Consider the following 15878-nt stretch of genomic DNA (forward strand, 5'->3'; position numbering starts at 1 on the left):
GACGTCAAGGTTACAACAAACTGTCAGAATCTAATCTGTTTCAAGTTCTGTTGAGGAAACCGGGGTTCCTAGCGATCCCCATATCCTCTCCAATCATTATCTCACCGCTTGGACTTGAGGGGTTTCGAAAAGCTACTGCCTAATCGTCGCGAGTCAGTTGACGTTCTCCAACAGGAAATCTGGCCCGCCTGGGCCCGGCAATTGGAGAGTATTCGGGCCTGTTCTGCGTGCCCCAGGGTCGCACGGACTCTATCACTTTGCGGAGTCTCCGCATCGTCTCCAACAGAGCACCTGTCTCATTTGGAGAGGATCTTCGGCCTCCTCCACTGCGGAGGTTACCATCTGGTGCCGCTCCCAGCCATTTGCCGTCGAGTGACGTTTGAATTTTTCACAGAGGTTGCTTCGGCAGAATTATCGGCTCTTCTAGACCAATGATTGTGGGCTCATGAAGCACTAGAGTGGCGGCTAACATCCCCATTCTCCACGTTTTGGGGCAGTTTTTGGGGCAGCTCAACGTCTGCTTGGTGATGTAACCATGGGGGACGGGCCTTGATTTTTGCCCCGTCGCGTCGGCTTCGGAAAAGGGTTCAGGATAAATGAATCGCGTTTCCTGTCAGCGGATATCATGTATTAAACCAGCTCTCCAGCCATCAGCGTGTCTGCGATTTGCTTGTGCGGCATGTTTGAATAACCCGACACCGACGACACTTGAACATTCAGCATCAATCCATTACAGGTCACAAAGTCACGATGGCCGACACGTTGAAGCCCCACGACGAGCATGTGGACGGCAAGTCCAGCCTCGAGTCCAACGCCGAGGAGGCGATTCCGACTGGCGCCCTCGCGATGGACTCGATCCACAGACAGCAGGTTGAGAAGAAGTTGAAGCGAAAGCTGGATGCGAGATGCAGTCTCTTCGTTCTGATTTATATCATGAACTACCTGGACCGCAACAACATCGCGGCGGCACGACTCAAGGGTCTCCAGGACGACTTGAAGCTCGACGACACACAATACGCAACATGTTTGAGCATTCTCTATGTTGGATACATTCTCATGCAGGTTCCTTCCAACATGTTCATCAATCGCATTAGCCGGCCGTCGCTGTACATCTCCTGTGCCATGCTTCTCTGGGGTCTCGTCTCGACCCTCTCCGGAGTCGTCCACAACTTTACCGGCATGGTTCTCATTCGATTTTTCCTTGGATTTGTCGAGGCCGCGTTCCTTCCCGGTGCTCTTCTGATCCTTTCCAAGTGGTACACTCGTCGGGAGCTGACTACCCGCAATGCCATTCTGTTCTGCGGTAACCTCATCTCCAACGCCTTCTCGGCCCTCATCGGAGCTGGAGTCTTGTCCAACATGCAAGGAGTACTGGGTCATGCGGCTTGGCGTTGGCTGTTCTGGATTGAAGGAGCTATCACCATGGCTGTTGCCCTCTCTGCAGCTATTATTCTCCCCGACCTTCCCCATAACTCTCGAGGCTTCACCGAGGAGGAGCGACAGGTTGCACAGCTCCGCATGATTGAGGACGTTGGAGAAGCCGATACCGACTCTTCTGAGGAGGGTATCTTTTACGGATTCAACCTGGCTATCAAGGATGTCAAGATCTACATCATGATGCTCACCTTTACGGCATATGTCGTCGGTCTCTCTTTCAACGCCTTCTTCCCCACCCTGACAGGAACTCTTGGTTTCGAATACGTCCCTACTTTGCTCATGAGCTCCCCTCCTTGGGTATTCTCCTGCATTATCTCCCTGATAAATGCCTGGCACTCTGACAGGACAGAGGAAAAGGTTGATACCGCAACAATCCTGTCGTGTAAACAAGCTAACAACTCGACTAGTTCTGGCACATCGTGGGACCTATTTGCGTCGGCATTGTAGGTTTCGTTATCAGCATGTCCACCCTCAACGTGGCTGCTCGTTACGTTGCTCTTTTCCTGCAAGCCAGCTCATACGCCGGCTTCATCGTCTTTTATTCGTGGATCAGTTCCTCATTCCCCCCGACCTCCGGCCAAGCGAGCCGTGGCCATCGCCATGATCAACGCCTTCAGTCAGCTGGGCAACGTGGCTGGCTCGTACGTGTGGGCTCTTCCCGAGAACGGCTTCCGCAAGAGCTACGGCATTGTTCTGTCCATGTTTGGCGTCACCATTGTCGGCTGCTGGATCTTCCGCATGATCTTGGTTGACTTGAACAAGAAGCTCGACGCTGGCGAGTCAGCTTGGGAGACGAGACGCGATGTGGCTGCACAGACGGCTGCTGTGGAGGTTATGGACAACCCAGACGAGGCTCTGCGCATGAAGAGGGATTTCCGATACTTGATCTAAGCGGGAACAGGCTGCCTAGACAATGGCTACGAAAGAATAACTGCAGTTGGCCCAAGGTGCTTATTTGTTCATTAGCCTTGGTTTCAATGCAACATGAGTCTCACCAACACCACATCTCTCACACCCTTTCGCGACGTCAAGATAGGGTTCTGTCACTTGGCTAAGGTTACGAGAATATTACTATACCCTGTACTTTAAATGACAAAGAGATAGTTGAGAAATGACTAAACTAGGACTCAGAGTTATCAAATGCTACCAAACCTTGGGTTGGGTGAGAAGTTGATGATCTAATCTGGATGTTGGTCGAGTCGCGATGCAATCGATAAGACCTCAAACAAACACAAACAGCAATGATGAGCGCGTTCAAACGCGAAAACGCTCCTTGCCGGACCGACATGGGATTTATCATGCACCGATAAGCATTACTCACAGCCTAGCACGGCGCGAACAAAGCATATCTTGACAATTAGCGGCCGCCCATGCACAGCATCTGAGGCCGTCAGCATTTCTTTGTCCCCCTCACCTCATGTTGACACGTCGACTTGAGCTAAGCCAGACGGGTCACCTTTCCGGATTAACCCAACCAACAGGCGGGCGGTGAACCCGGCGGTTTTGCGGGGGTTCTTAGCAAGGATACGGGCGAGACGAGAGGATGACGCTGGATTTATCCAACAAGGTGGGGTTGCGGCGGGCGGTGAAAATGGCAGTTTTGGATGGGAAGAATGAGTGATAAACAGTGAATTTGCATGGGAAGGGAAGAGTGTGTGTGTGTGTGACGGGACGGGGACAGAAAAGCCGCAACCGAGCGTGTGTAAGAACCCGATGCAACTCTCCCCGCCCTCAGCAGTCTTGTACGTGTTCGTTCGTTCGTCGCCAGTGCCAATTGGATTAAAAGGAAGGCCTGACAGAGCAGGCAAACAGTTCTTGTACCCCCTGTCGTTCGGTGTGAGCCGACATGGGTTCATGCGTTCCACCTGGCGTCGTCGGCAACGGCACGACGCCTCTTGTATCATGCTGCTTGCGCGGTACAGGAGGGGGCTTGCAGGATGCGTCTTTACCATGCGTATCCCTGAACCCGTCGAGCCTTTTTCGCGGAAACAGAGGAATTCTCCATCCGGCGTGGGTCGCTTCCATCGGCCGCTCGCAGAACTGTTCAATCAATGGCTGGCTTGGCATGGACATTGGTTGGATGGGTTATCAGCCATGTCATCGCTATTGGACCTTGGGTGTCATGACATCACTGGACCCGGTGTTTGGGGTGGTTGCTTGCTTGCTTTCTTGCTGCACTCAGGCTCGAACGGCCCGCGCCAGGGACTACAAATAGTCTTTTTGCTCCTGGCGATCGATTCCTCTGTTCTTTTCCCCTCCATTCTACCCCTCTGTCGATCTCACATTCTTCTCGAAAGCCAATTCACTTCCAACACCCGTCACAATGGTCCAGCAAATCCCCCAAGCCTCCCGTCTCACTGACCTCTTCAGCCTCAAGGGCAAGGTCGTCGTCGTCACTGGTGCGTCCGGACCCCGCGGCATGGGCATTGAGGCTGCCCGCGGCTGCGCCGAGATGGGCGCCGACGTCGCCATCACCTACTCCTCCCGCAAGGAGGGCGCCGAGAAGAACGTCCAGGAGCTCGTCTCTGACTACGGCGTCAAGGCTCAGGCCTACCACCTCAACACCACAAACTACGACGACGTCGAGAAGTTTGTGAACCAGGTTGTTGCCGACTTTGGCAAGATTGACGCCTTTATCGCCAAGTGAGTCCATTGTTCACATGTCTCTCCTCCATCGCTAACAATTACAGCGCCGGTGCCACCGCCGACGCCGGTGTCATTGACAGCTCCGCCGCGGATTGGGACCACGTTATCCAGGTCGACCTTAACGGCACCGCCTACTGCGCCAAGGCTGTCGGCGCCCGCTTCAGGGAGCAGGGCCACGGCTCCTTCGTCATCACTGCCTCCATGTCTGGCCACATCGCCAACTTCCCCCAGGAGCAGACGTCGTACAACGTGGCCAAGGCCGGCTGCATCCACATGGCCAAGTCCCTCGCCAACGAGTGGCGCGACTTTGCCCGCGTCAACAGCATCTCTCCCGGCTACATCGACACTGGCCTGTCCGACTTTATCGACGCGAAGACGCAGGAGCTGTGGAGGAGCATGATCCCCATGGGCCGCAACGGAGATGCCAAGGAGCTCAAGGGCGCCTACGTCTACCTGGTCAGCGACGCCAGCACTTACACCACCGGTGCTGATATCGTCATCGACGGAGGTTACACCTGCCGGTAGATGTGTTTTGGTTCAAAAAGGTGTCGGTACCCAAGTTTGGCGCATTTTATTACAGGCCCGGCGCAAGTCTATAGCAGATTTTAATGACATGAACCTTGATGATTCTACTCGATACGCATCTTTTGATTCTTGTGTGACGTGAACTTCGGGTTATCATGGACCGAGCATCCTATCTCGGGCCGAAGCACCGTCAACATCATGCGATCCTTTCATTCATGATGACACGATCGCCTTGCAAATTGAGACTGGGAGAAATTATGGCTAAATACGAATAATTTTCAGTTATCGGGTTTCAAGAATCGAATGTTGGACCTGCAGGTGGGCAACCTGGTCGTATCCTTGAAGGAGCAATCATCCGCGGAAGCGACAGAATTCAATACGACGTCATACATGCGACCTCCGCTGATAGGTGCGCATCTCAACCCACTACGCGGTCGAATAGATGAAAATGGAGGATAAAAAGCATCGATGGTGTCTTAGATAATGAGCAGTTTGGCTTCGTCCGTTCCGTACACGAGATATCAAGGCTGAGTCCCATTCTTGGCTGGAGAGCAAGCATTGTACAACTCGAATGAAACAAACAATATAGATGTATTCAAGGTATCGGCTCTTTTAATCCGCAGGTATAGTTCTATCAAATACCTGTCTTGTCCGCCATGGTTCAGGCGGGGAAGTTGGGTGCCACTTGGTTCTCGGCCTGTTTGCTCTACTCCTTCTTATAATCATCCATCAGTGGAAGGCACTCTTTCAACGCAGTTGTAACACAGATTTCAATCCTCAAGAGTAGAGGTGTTAGGGTCATGCTGTTGCTCACTTCCATCCTCACTAGGGTCGGCAACCGGTTCATGAGAAGGTTTCGATAATAGCCGGGTTGGGCGGCTCGTAATCTAGAACAAGGTAAGTATGAGTTGGCTCTCAACATCTGGGGTTGAAAATTAGGTAGAGATTGCGTACAAGGACTTGGAACTACTTCGGCGTCTGGAAAGATAATTTTGTACACCGCATTCCATTTCTCTTCATTATTCAAAGACTTTCGATACATCATTCGACTTCTCAGTTGCTTCTCTTGTTGGACGTCAATCTTGTTCAAAACTGGATTCTTCTCACACGGGTTATCCGCCCGTTGATGGTTGTATAATGCAGTCTCGGTCGCAAACTCATCGTAACATCGATGACATTGAAACCCTGAATACATGTGTCTGCGGAGGATATGCTCCGTGGAAGAAATGGATTATCAGTACCTTTGCAGCTGTGCTTGTCGACTCTATTGCTTAGACTTACTTGACTCGGTGAGCGCTTGTCCATCCGGGGCCTGCGCATGTTCGGGATTCTTTGAACTCTCGCGGGTAGCGTTTGTAGAAGAGACAGGCAAATTTTTTGGCATCTGGCTCTTCCTTCCGCGCCCGCTTCCGAGCCCTGGATTCATCACCACCCCGGCCAAAGCCGTCGAAATCGCTTCATGTGATTTCGACTCTCTTCTTCCGTTTGTTTCCTGCTCTCGGCGGATGTGATACGCCGCTGGCGATGCTGCCATAGGAAGATGCTACAGAGGGCGGTCGGGAACCGGGAGAGGCTGGTTGGAAACCGTCCCAGGGGCCGACGGGTTTGAGGGGTTCGGGGGGTCCGAGGAGATCGAGGGAATCGAGGGGATCGGGAAAGTCGCTCAGTTCCCTCCCTTGTAACTCCTGTATCCACTCTCGTAGTTGTGGGTCACCATCAGGATTCATTAGTCCTGGTACTGCTTCAGGAAATCCTGCGTCTAGGAATTGGTGTCTTTGATCCTCCAAAACTCGGTGCGGAATGTGAAAATCCGTGAGGAACGAAAGCGGGGTTCATGCCCAACATAAACTGCTGGGCTACCTGCATGAGGCTGAATCTCAAGCTGACGAAAGCCTCGCAGGCTGTCTTGACCAAAACGCTCTTTTTCACCAAGTCTCTCAACCGAGGCCTCTAACTCAACATCCGGCTTGTAATGAGAATTCAATTCCTTATACATCGCTGAGTGAACGCCAACCGGCTGATTAATCGCTTGCGGCCAGGCTTCTTTCGCCCATCACCTCTTGCCTCTGCAGCCTCAACCCCCCATGCGACTGGATCGGCATGGCCAAGACACCTAAGCTCGAGGACTACACCATTATAATTTTCTCTCCACTGGCAATTGAGCAGAAGGCGGCATGTCTTATGCTAGATGAGGTTCACGATGGAATCCCAGAACGTTCCGCCGGTCAGACCGTGCTCTACACCCTTGGTAAAATCGCTTCACATAATGTGGCTATCGCCGGATATCCTGCTGGCGAAGTTGGGATAGGGGCGTCGGGAAGCATGGTCTCAGAAGCCTTGAGGGATTTTCCCAATCTCGAAGCAGGGATCCTGGTCGGCATCGCAGCAGGCATCCCGTCCCCAAACCGGGACATTCGTCTCGGAGACGTTGCAGTTGCCGTTCCCAATAGGGACAACCCAGGGGTTATTGGCTATGACCTTGTCAAGGTTGAAGAAGACGGGATTCGACTCAAACAGTGGCAAAACTCGACGCATCCCCTTTTGCGGTCTGCCATCGCCAGTATCCAAGTCCATGAAAGTCGTCCTGAGTTCAGCTTCATACGCCACTTGGATGTCTTGTGGAGAGCAGCAGATTTCAAGAGACCGGGTCCTGCTCTACCTAGCAGCGAGTCCTTGACTTCAAATGCGCGCGATGGGCCAATTGCGCATTACGGCACCATCCTCTCTGGGAACGGCGTGATTAAATCTAAGAAAAAGAGAGACGAGTTAAGGGATATATATGGCGGAATTGCTATTGAGATGGAAGCGGCTGGAATGACAACGAGGCTGCCAGTGGCTGTGGTTCGAGGCATCAGTGATTTCGCCGACTCCGACAAGAACGATGAATGGCACCGTTACGCGGCTGTAACTGCGGCAGCATACGCAAAAGAAATGCTGATCAGGCTTGGCCCAAGGAAGGGGACTGGATCCGGTACGTGAAAGTTCGCATAGGTACAAGTTATTAGATGTGCCGGCAGCATCATACCTACTGACGTAGGAACTTGACTTGTCCAGGCATGAATAAGCTAATTAAATGGTGCAGCACCGCAGTCTCTCATCTCTTCAGACATTGACACCGGCTTGAGACTCTCCCTGCCAGAGAAATGCTCATTCGTGGGCCGAGAGGCTGAGCTCTCAAAGTTGGAAGAATGGGTCGGTTTCTGCCCAAAGAAGACGCCACAAAGGTCCATAGTTACGCTCTGGGGCTTTTCTGGCGTTGGAAAGTCACAGCTAGTATCCGAATTTGTGAAACAGCAGCGGGAGAAGTATCCGGGCTATGACATATTCTAGATCGCGGGGGCGACTAAAGAGGCCTTTGAACAGAGTATCCTCAGCGTTCTGAAGCTAGCCAACAACCCGGAGGCCACAATTTCGGAGGGCGGTGAGAGCTACGACGAACACCGTTCCATACTCATAAACTCGTTCTTCACAGAGCTGAAAAACATGATGCGTGCCCGGTGGCTCCTTGTCATCGACGGGATACCCGGTGATTCATCCCTACAACAGCATATTCGGAGCTATCTGGATGGATTGCCTTGGGGGTCCATTATTCTCACCACACGAAGCACAGAGGTGGCGAGCTGGTACCATGGAAGTATCGAAATCAAAGGGCTGCCCAAGGTAGATGCAGTCAATCTTCTTGACCGGGAGATTGACGAAAGGTTTAGGTCAGGGGGGAACGGTATGAGCTACTTCTCCCTTCAACTGGTTCAACTTATAGTAAAAAGACTGACAAAGTACTTAGATTTACTTGAGATCGCAAGGATGTTGAACTGCCACCCTCTCTCGCTGCGGCTTGCAACGTCTGTTATGTCTTATTATCATCTCAGCGTGAGACAATACGTCGAGAAGTGGAGAACACGGCAACTTTATGATGAGTATCCTACCAACATGGCACTTTTGCGGTCCTTTGAACTTAGCTTCGAGGAGCTTGAGAAGACTAATCCGGTGGCAGCAAAACTCTTGATGCTGTTTGGATATCTCGATCACAGGGACTTGTGGGCCGATCTCTGCCTAAACGCGACTGATGACGACCTTTCAGCGTGACTCCGTGAAATAGGATCCTCGAAGTGTTTTCATGGTTACTACGCTAGCATGCGTAACTTGTCCTTTGTTGAGGCTAAGTTACATGGGAGGAAGCAAGACCAAGATTACGAAATCCATCCTGCAATCCACGAATTTGCGAGGTGGAAGGCAAAGGAGAACGAGGAGGAATATGTGAAAACTGCCATATCATTGGTCGCTGCCAAAGTTCCACGATCTACGGACAAGGACTTTCTAGAGACCGTGCAGCGATTGGAGCCTCACGCCGACCAATGCATGATCCATTTGGAGCAAGGCAGGGCCGGATCCGGTTTCGACTTACTGGAGCTTGAACGGTTTGGGAACCTCTTTCGCCATCTCGGACGCTATGATGAAGCGTCTCGGTTCTATGAGAGAGTTCTGAATGTTATAAGCAGGGAGGATCGACCTGATGAATTCACCCTTGAAATGATAGCTGGGATCGAAAACAATCTTGGCTTGATCTATCATGCTCGGCGACAGTACGACCTCGCCCTTCGAGCTTATGAACAGTCGTATCGAAGGCGCTTGAAAATTGTGCCCAAAGACGATGATTCTCTCATGACGACCCAGTGCAACAAAGGGCGAGCTTTCCTGATGCTCGGGAGGTTGGATGAGGCACTGCAGACCCTGCTCAACGCTGCTGCACACTTTTCTCAACTAATGCCCCCAGACACTTTGGACGGCCACGGCCTTGAGGGTGGCAACGAAGCAATGGCACAAATATTCTATCGAATATTGAATGACGTCGGCGAGATATACCTTCGGAAAAACGATGTGGAACAGGCGGAGCAAAACTTTCGGAGGGCATTCGACGGGAACAAGAAGTATTTGCACAAGATGCATCCTACAACCTTTGCAGTCCGGTTGAACATTGGATGAGTTTGTGTCGAGCGGTCTCGATTTGCAACCGCAAACAAGATATTCGAGTACATCATCGCGACATATACAGAGTGGTGGGGAAGGCGGCATTCGGAGACGATACGAGCGCTTACTGAGCTAGCTGAGTCGCATACACGGCACGCTGAGCAGAAGCGTCTGATGGGCGATGGGGGAGACTGGGAGTTGGCCATGGCGGCAGACTTTTGGGTCGAAATCCTGAGCTTTCATCACGAGGTTTCTGGGCCAAATCCGGATGCTGCAAATTTTGCGAGGTCGAAGTTGCAGCAGGTGCAGTTGCTCCGCTCTGTCACCCCTGGGGATCCATATAGCATGTATTATTCATAGGGATCTCAAGACCCTAAACCAAAGCAAGGCGTCCTTTATATAAGTTACTTTCAGTTTTAAGATCTTCCCATGAGATGTTCACAAGCTTTCAAGTCAACGATATGTGTATAGAGTTGCCCCTCGAATGGTTCGATGCTGACTCCAGAACAGGTGATGGAGTCTAGATGGTTAGTTAACATACGACAGGATGCAGCTATAAAATCAAGGGAATTCCTCACGTAGTCATATGGACACAGATGTTTAGAAGTATCTGGGTAGTCAAGGAATATGTATGTAAAAAGTGCATGTATCATTCAGGTCTTACCAAGGCAAGCTGACTCTCTACATAGTTGCTGCTCATGTTCAGCCATGTGGCCCCCTTGTTCAACGATAAATTTCTGAGCATCTTCTGTTGTTAGTTAAGTGCCCGTCTCTTCTCCCCCGAGTTGGAAGACAGAGTGTTGACTTCTAGACAAGGCAGACCTCTTCTTCCTGTCCATCCATTGAAAAGGGAATCCGAGGTACTCCTAGTCCATCCATGATATCCGAAAACACAAAGACCCCGATGCGCTCCCACGAGTCCTGACCATTTGCATTCTTCCCTGCTGGGACCACGACCAACCCTGCACACTGCCAAGAAGTAGTCGACTCGTCTCCAGACGGAGTATAGGTGTCGTATCGATGATCTATCTTGTCTTTCAGAACCCATGCTTCAAACGCCGTCAGAATCATGCACGCCCCGTTGGGGACTGCAGAGCCAGGCACCAGGGACACGTCATCGTGGACGTATTTCATGGCATTCTTGGGCTCGAGATACTTTTTCCCACCCAGTGCATGTCTTCCATGTGGGAGAAGCCGAAGAACTGGCCCATCCCATGCCAGAGTGCTCGGTATCTTCCTTGTCTTGAGTGTGATGCTCATGTTTTCCAAGTCGTGGAGCAGGGCCTCGGGGTTGGAGACAAGCTTGGGGTGATAGAATGAGACGATATGGGCCTTGTAGATGGTATGAAATGAGCGGTTATAAATCTCGGTGCGAATGCGAAAGTCGACTGTGTCGCTGTTCGTAGATGCTGATTGCAGACGTGGAGGTACTGAAAACCACGACCAAGACGGGGCGTGCTTTCTCATCTCATCTCTTCTGGTGTAAAAGTCTCCCAGGGGAGACGGAGGATGAAACACCCATAGAAGATCAAGCTCAGCAAATTCTTTCCAGATGCCCGCCAAGTACGTAAACTTGGTTTGTGACTGAACAGCCTTGACGATCCCTGCAAAGGCAATGACACGGTCCTTCTCAAACGTCAGGTTTGCCAGCCGATACTCTTCGACCAAGAGGCTCCACTGTCCCTTGAAGCTCTCATCGTGCTCTCGGCCTTGCGAGCTGCCCTGTATACCGGCAAACACAGAGTGGAATCGACTTTTAGACCGAGGAGAGTCCATTAGGCGACCCGAGAACTCATCCTCGAGCCCTTCACAGCACTCCCATAGCAGCCGGTCCTGGCCGTAGTAGATGTTTCGAGAGCAGAGTAGACGCTCTTGGAACACCCAAGCCCTGCTCAGTAGAGGCCAAATGTTTTTGTAGGTAGTGGGAGACCAGAACTTGTTGACGAAACCTGGAGCACTCTGGATGACCAGAGGGGTCGAATCTAAACAGCTGCTGTCGCTACCTGATTTCAGATGTTCCATGGGTAGTTCACATGGAACTATGATTCTAGGGTCTCTGAGATGCTGCTGGGTTGGACTGTCAGATGGCGGATACACATATGAGATGTTCAGAGCAGTTCGTCCGTATACGGCAGCCATCTTCAAAGCCTCTTTCTTCCAATCCTCTTCCGAATCTTGGATAATACAGAGCGAGTCAATCCATATATATCGAAAGCCAAGAGCCTTTGCGATCCGGATCGCTTCAAGATATTTCGTCGGCAACAGAGACGAAGGGATATCAGACTCGAACTCATGAAGCCGAGACTGGGTTAGCTGAAGACATGCGTTGGGATCAGGACCCCACATATGGCTCAGCGTCGTGTATTGCAGTTGAGGTAGATTCTCCACGTTGCATTCTAGCCTGATCTTGTCTCCATGGAGGTCCAGGAGACGGGAGGGTAGCTGGCTGCCTTGCGTGACCATGCCGGGATACACGGTGCACTTTTGGTGGTTCTCGGAGCAGTCCCGACACCATGACTTGATCTGGGTGAGTTTCATTTCGTTCTTGGAGGATATCGGCTCCTTCCCATGTCGAAAGGTTGCCGAGTTCAGTCGTCGATCTGACTTAGAGGTCAGCAAGCCCAGACTTTCCACTCTTCAGGCAGCTCACTCACTCGAAGATGGGTAGATGTATAACTCATACATCTTGTCCTCAATATCAGAAGAACGATTCTTGCTAGCATAAACCTTGGATATTTTCAAGACGACCACTCCAAGTTCCGTTCTGTAAACCGTCAGTTATCCACAATTCAAGCGGAGTGTAAACTCATACATGAAAGGTGGGACTAGATTGCTCCACCACTTCTGAACACCCGAAGTCTGATACTCTAGAGTGTATTCCATTTCAAAGTCTCTCGCCTCTAGACACACGGTGACGTCTGGTTCTTTGACTATTCCCTTGTCCGGGTCGAAGCGGTGACCTCCCGCGTGAGTCCATAGCAGGGCACAGAGATGGCAACTGCCAAGATACCCATCCTCCAGGTGCTTTATAGAGCACAGCTTGAAAGTCTCTTTAGCGTGGAGCCGTAGCTGCTCTCCACGGGACAAGCGCCGCAAGAGGGTCGACTCTCGTTGAAAAGTTGAGCAGGCAGCGCAGAGATGGTGGAGGGTGATTACCGTGTCTTCGGAGACGTGTTTTTCGTAGATGGGGCTCCATTTAACTGAAGCCATCTTTTAGACTAGAGATCTGATCGCTGTGAAGCTTGACACGTAGGATTAGTTGATGCGTTGTCAAGAGGATATGTCGGTGAAATTTCAAGCGGGGGCTGCACAGCCTCGTTTCTGATTGGGATTACATCGGTGGCGTCTTCAGCCCTAGAGGCAAGGATCTGACTGGAGCTAGTGATTGAAGAACTAATCCCTACGCTAAATCTATAAGAAAGCGTCAACTAGAGAGAATCATTAGCTGCCACAACTGGTCACGATATCATGCGGAACCACTTACAGTTACCAAACTTCCCTAAATTTCTCATCTACACTACGGGTATCTTCCGGAAACGGGAATGAATTCTGGTGCTCAGACTTCGTCTTCAACCCAAGTGGCACCCTTCTTCGCCATATCGCTGTCCTGACATGCATGCCCTCGTCGAGGGGCCCTAGTAGATGACTATCTCATCCCGTGGCTGCATTTCGGCACCTAGGTCTTCCCAACCGCCCCTCAATGGATGCCCACTAGCATTGAGGCCATGTGCCCGTGAAGACAGATGTCCCTCGTTCTCCATCTCGGCAAACCCTTTCAAACGATATCTTGTGTCCCGACTTTCTAGAATGAGAGGCTTTGAGACACCTGCGACAAGAGTGACCAAATCAGTAACTTGGATGTTCGTTGGACCGTTTCCCATTCCCAAAATATCAGGTTCGGTTAAAAACAAGGGTCTTTCCCTTTTTGCTAGGACATTGCACATGTCTATGTGAAATTCAAAGCATTCAGGGTGTGACTTCAGATACTCAAACGCCGACATGGAAGAATCAGGCATGGTACTTGTGCGGCGCATCATCTGGCCCCATTCATTGAGTCTCCGTTTGTCTTGTTTGGGGTCTTTGTTTCTCTCCCAGTGTAAGAGGGCACAATGGCGGTCAGAATCGGTTGTGGGCGTCCACCGGCCAGATTTGTAACATCGCATCAGGCCATGGATCTTTGAGATATTGTGAATATGCGATTGTTCATCCAACATATAATCCGTAGCGCTGGTTTCGTAAAACCTGCCGCAACTCCAGGAGATGCGGCAAACATGCACACCATGGACGACGAGCTCTTCGTTGTCTGTCAAGGACCATTGGGTCCGTGTCCGGAAGAAGACTCCTGTAGATCCGGCTCCAGAATCCAATGCATCGGGGTTCAGCCAGGTTTTTTCAGAATCAATGTCCCAGTTTGGCATCCAGGATGGCAGTGTTGACGTTGTTGATGCATGGCAGAGCAGAAGAAGCCTCAGGGATTTTGACCAGTCCACCAGTCGGACAAACAATTCGCGGTAGATTTGGTAGATGTCTTTGTCGTAATCAGGATCATCTAGCTGTATTCCGATTTTGCTAAAGATAGCTCGCATGCCAAATGGCTTGTCTTTAGGATTGGTGGCCTTCCGTGTGACAATCTCGTAGATTATGGCATCGCAAACGTCGATGAATGTGAGAGTAGGAGACTTGCGGTACTTTTGATATGACATGTGCTCGCTTTCCCGGGAACGGAATAATAATATGAAAAGGAGGGAAGAAACCAATACACAAATCAATAGGAAAACAATGACAGGTAAGACCCAGACTGATGTGAGATAAAGGATGAACTCCGTTATCCATGCCTCGGAACTTCGGCTGGCCTTGAGAAGTTCCGAGTCCTCCCAGTTTCCTGTCGAGAATCTTACGCCGAACAAAACCGTCAGCATAACCAAGTATAGAATGGCAGCCTTGATAAACATCAAGGCCATCCTTGTACCATCGATGAAGAGATGGTAATCCCAAATGTAGGTCTGCAGCGGGAACTGTTGGCTTTCAGAAATGTTCCGAAGCTCACCAGAATCCTGGACAGACGCCCACAGTTTGAGAATATTGATCCAGCGAAACTCGGGTGCTGGGAGAAGAGACTATGTAGTCAATGAGAGAGACATCATGGTGTGGATGAAAGAGCGCCAGGAAAGAGTTTTTGTGCCACAGCAGAGAAGTGGCCGAGGGCTGAGAAGAATCTCCTGGAAGGTCCAAGTTCGACTTGCCCACGACCTGGAACATATGTCCTGGAAAGCCGTTGGATCACAGAACGTGTGACTATGCATCCAGGGAGACAGAAATTCAGCGACTAGACAGGATCCAGGTCAGTGGTGGACTGCTAAATGAAGTGTGAAAAGTGAATAAACATAAGACGAGGGATGGACAATGTGCAAGCGACAGTGAGCACTTACAATATTTCCGTTGGAGAGCTTGAAGATTTGCCGCCTGACAGGTGAACATCTTCCACGCTTGCTCTAGATAGAAGAGCTTGCTTCGAGGCATTTCATATTGGTTCTCGCCTGCTTCAACGAGAACCTCTTGAAATCCTGCCTTGTTCAAGTATTCAATGGCAGCGTCCGACTCGTGGGTCCCTTCGCCAAGCCATATATAAACTTGTCGTGCCAAAGAGTAGATGTCGGCCATCAACTTCAGCTGTCTCTCTTTTTCCTTCAAGTCTTGCTGATTGATGCATATTGCGTCAACCCAAATTGTCATGATGTCTCACGAGCCACCCGATACATTTAGGTTGTACGAGTAGTAGCCGTTCCGAAGATGCCACAATGCCGACCAACAACTCGTGCCCACAGAAATTATGCTTCCGTTGCATCGAATCGTTTTCGGTGACAGGGAGACCCCCCATACGTAGGAGAGGGCCGTGAAGTTTGTATCTTGGGCAACGTCGATAACCTCCATGCTGCACACAATTTCTTGGTCGCTGAGATCTGCGGGCTTGGCAATTTTGAGAACCCGTATGAACTTGGAGTCCGGCGTACGAGGCAATGGCGGTAGCCAGTCTCTTGGGGCATCGGTGTTTTGCATTATGAACCAGCGCTCATCGAGAGCTAGGTTATTGAATGAGGTTTAGAGCGCACGATGCAAGTGAAGGACCCGAGATTTTATTGAACCTTTCTACTCACCCCTTTTTCCCCTTGGTTTCAGGACTGCAAGTCTGCCTCGTGAGGCTTTCCAGGGGTGCAAACTCAATCAAGAATGGAGGTCTACGAAATGGTGGAATAGCTTGCAGATGGCCCAAGCTCCACTTTGGTCGGTGTTTTTGCACTTTC

General features: G+C 50.9%; 5 protein-coding genes across 5 annotated transcripts; 3 read left to right on the forward strand and 2 right to left on the reverse strand.

Annotated features, from left to right (window-relative positions):
* Positions 1–750: 750 nt before the first annotated feature.
* On the forward strand, positions 751–2328 carry MRS44_014125 (uncharacterized protein; the record flags this gene model as incomplete). The annotated part of the gene is made up of 2 exons (XM_065618280.1): positions 751–1819; positions 1952–2328. The coding sequence occupies 2 exons, from the start codon at positions 751–753 to the stop codon at positions 2326–2328; spliced, it is 1446 nt and encodes a 481-aa protein (XP_065474352.1).
* Positions 2329–3760: 1432 nt separating this feature from the next.
* Positions 3761–4608, forward strand: MRS44_014126 (uncharacterized protein; the record flags this gene model as incomplete). The annotated part of the gene is made up of 2 exons (XM_046277948.2): positions 3761–4080; positions 4128–4608. The coding sequence occupies 2 exons, from the start codon at positions 3761–3763 to the stop codon at positions 4606–4608; spliced, it is 801 nt and encodes a 266-aa protein (XP_046124148.2).
* A 2100-nt stretch (positions 4609–6708) lies between these two features.
* MRS44_014127 (uncharacterized protein) lies at positions 6709–9591 on the forward strand (the record flags this gene model as incomplete). The annotated part of the gene is made up of 5 exons (XM_065618281.1): positions 6709–7579; positions 7691–7881; positions 7939–8329; positions 8393–8690; positions 8742–9591. 5 exons carry the CDS (start codon positions 6709–6711, stop codon positions 9589–9591), a joined length of 2601 nt encoding a protein of 866 aa, XP_065474353.1.
* A 792-nt stretch (positions 9592–10383) lies between these two features.
* MRS44_014128 (uncharacterized protein) lies at positions 10384–12786 on the reverse strand (the record flags this gene model as incomplete). Its single annotated transcript, XM_046277949.2, has 3 exons — positions 10384–12176; positions 12231–12340; positions 12389–12786. 3 exons carry the CDS (start codon positions 12784–12786, stop codon positions 10384–10386), a joined length of 2301 nt encoding a protein of 766 aa, XP_046124151.2.
* A 425-nt stretch (positions 12787–13211) lies between these two features.
* On the reverse strand, positions 13212–15633 carry MRS44_014129 (uncharacterized protein; the record flags this gene model as incomplete). Its single annotated transcript, XM_065618282.1, has 3 exons — positions 13212–14680; positions 15006–15273; positions 15457–15633. The coding sequence occupies 3 exons, from the start codon at positions 15631–15633 to the stop codon at positions 13212–13214; spliced, it is 1914 nt and encodes a 637-aa protein (XP_065474354.1).
* Positions 15634–15878: the final 245 nt, after the last annotated feature.

Source organism: Fusarium solani (assembly GCF_023522795.1).
Source record: "Fusarium solani strain SB1 chromosome Unknown bctg00000010, whole genome shotgun sequence".
NCBI lineage: Eukaryota > Fungi > Ascomycota > Sordariomycetes > Hypocreales > Nectriaceae > Fusarium > Fusarium solani.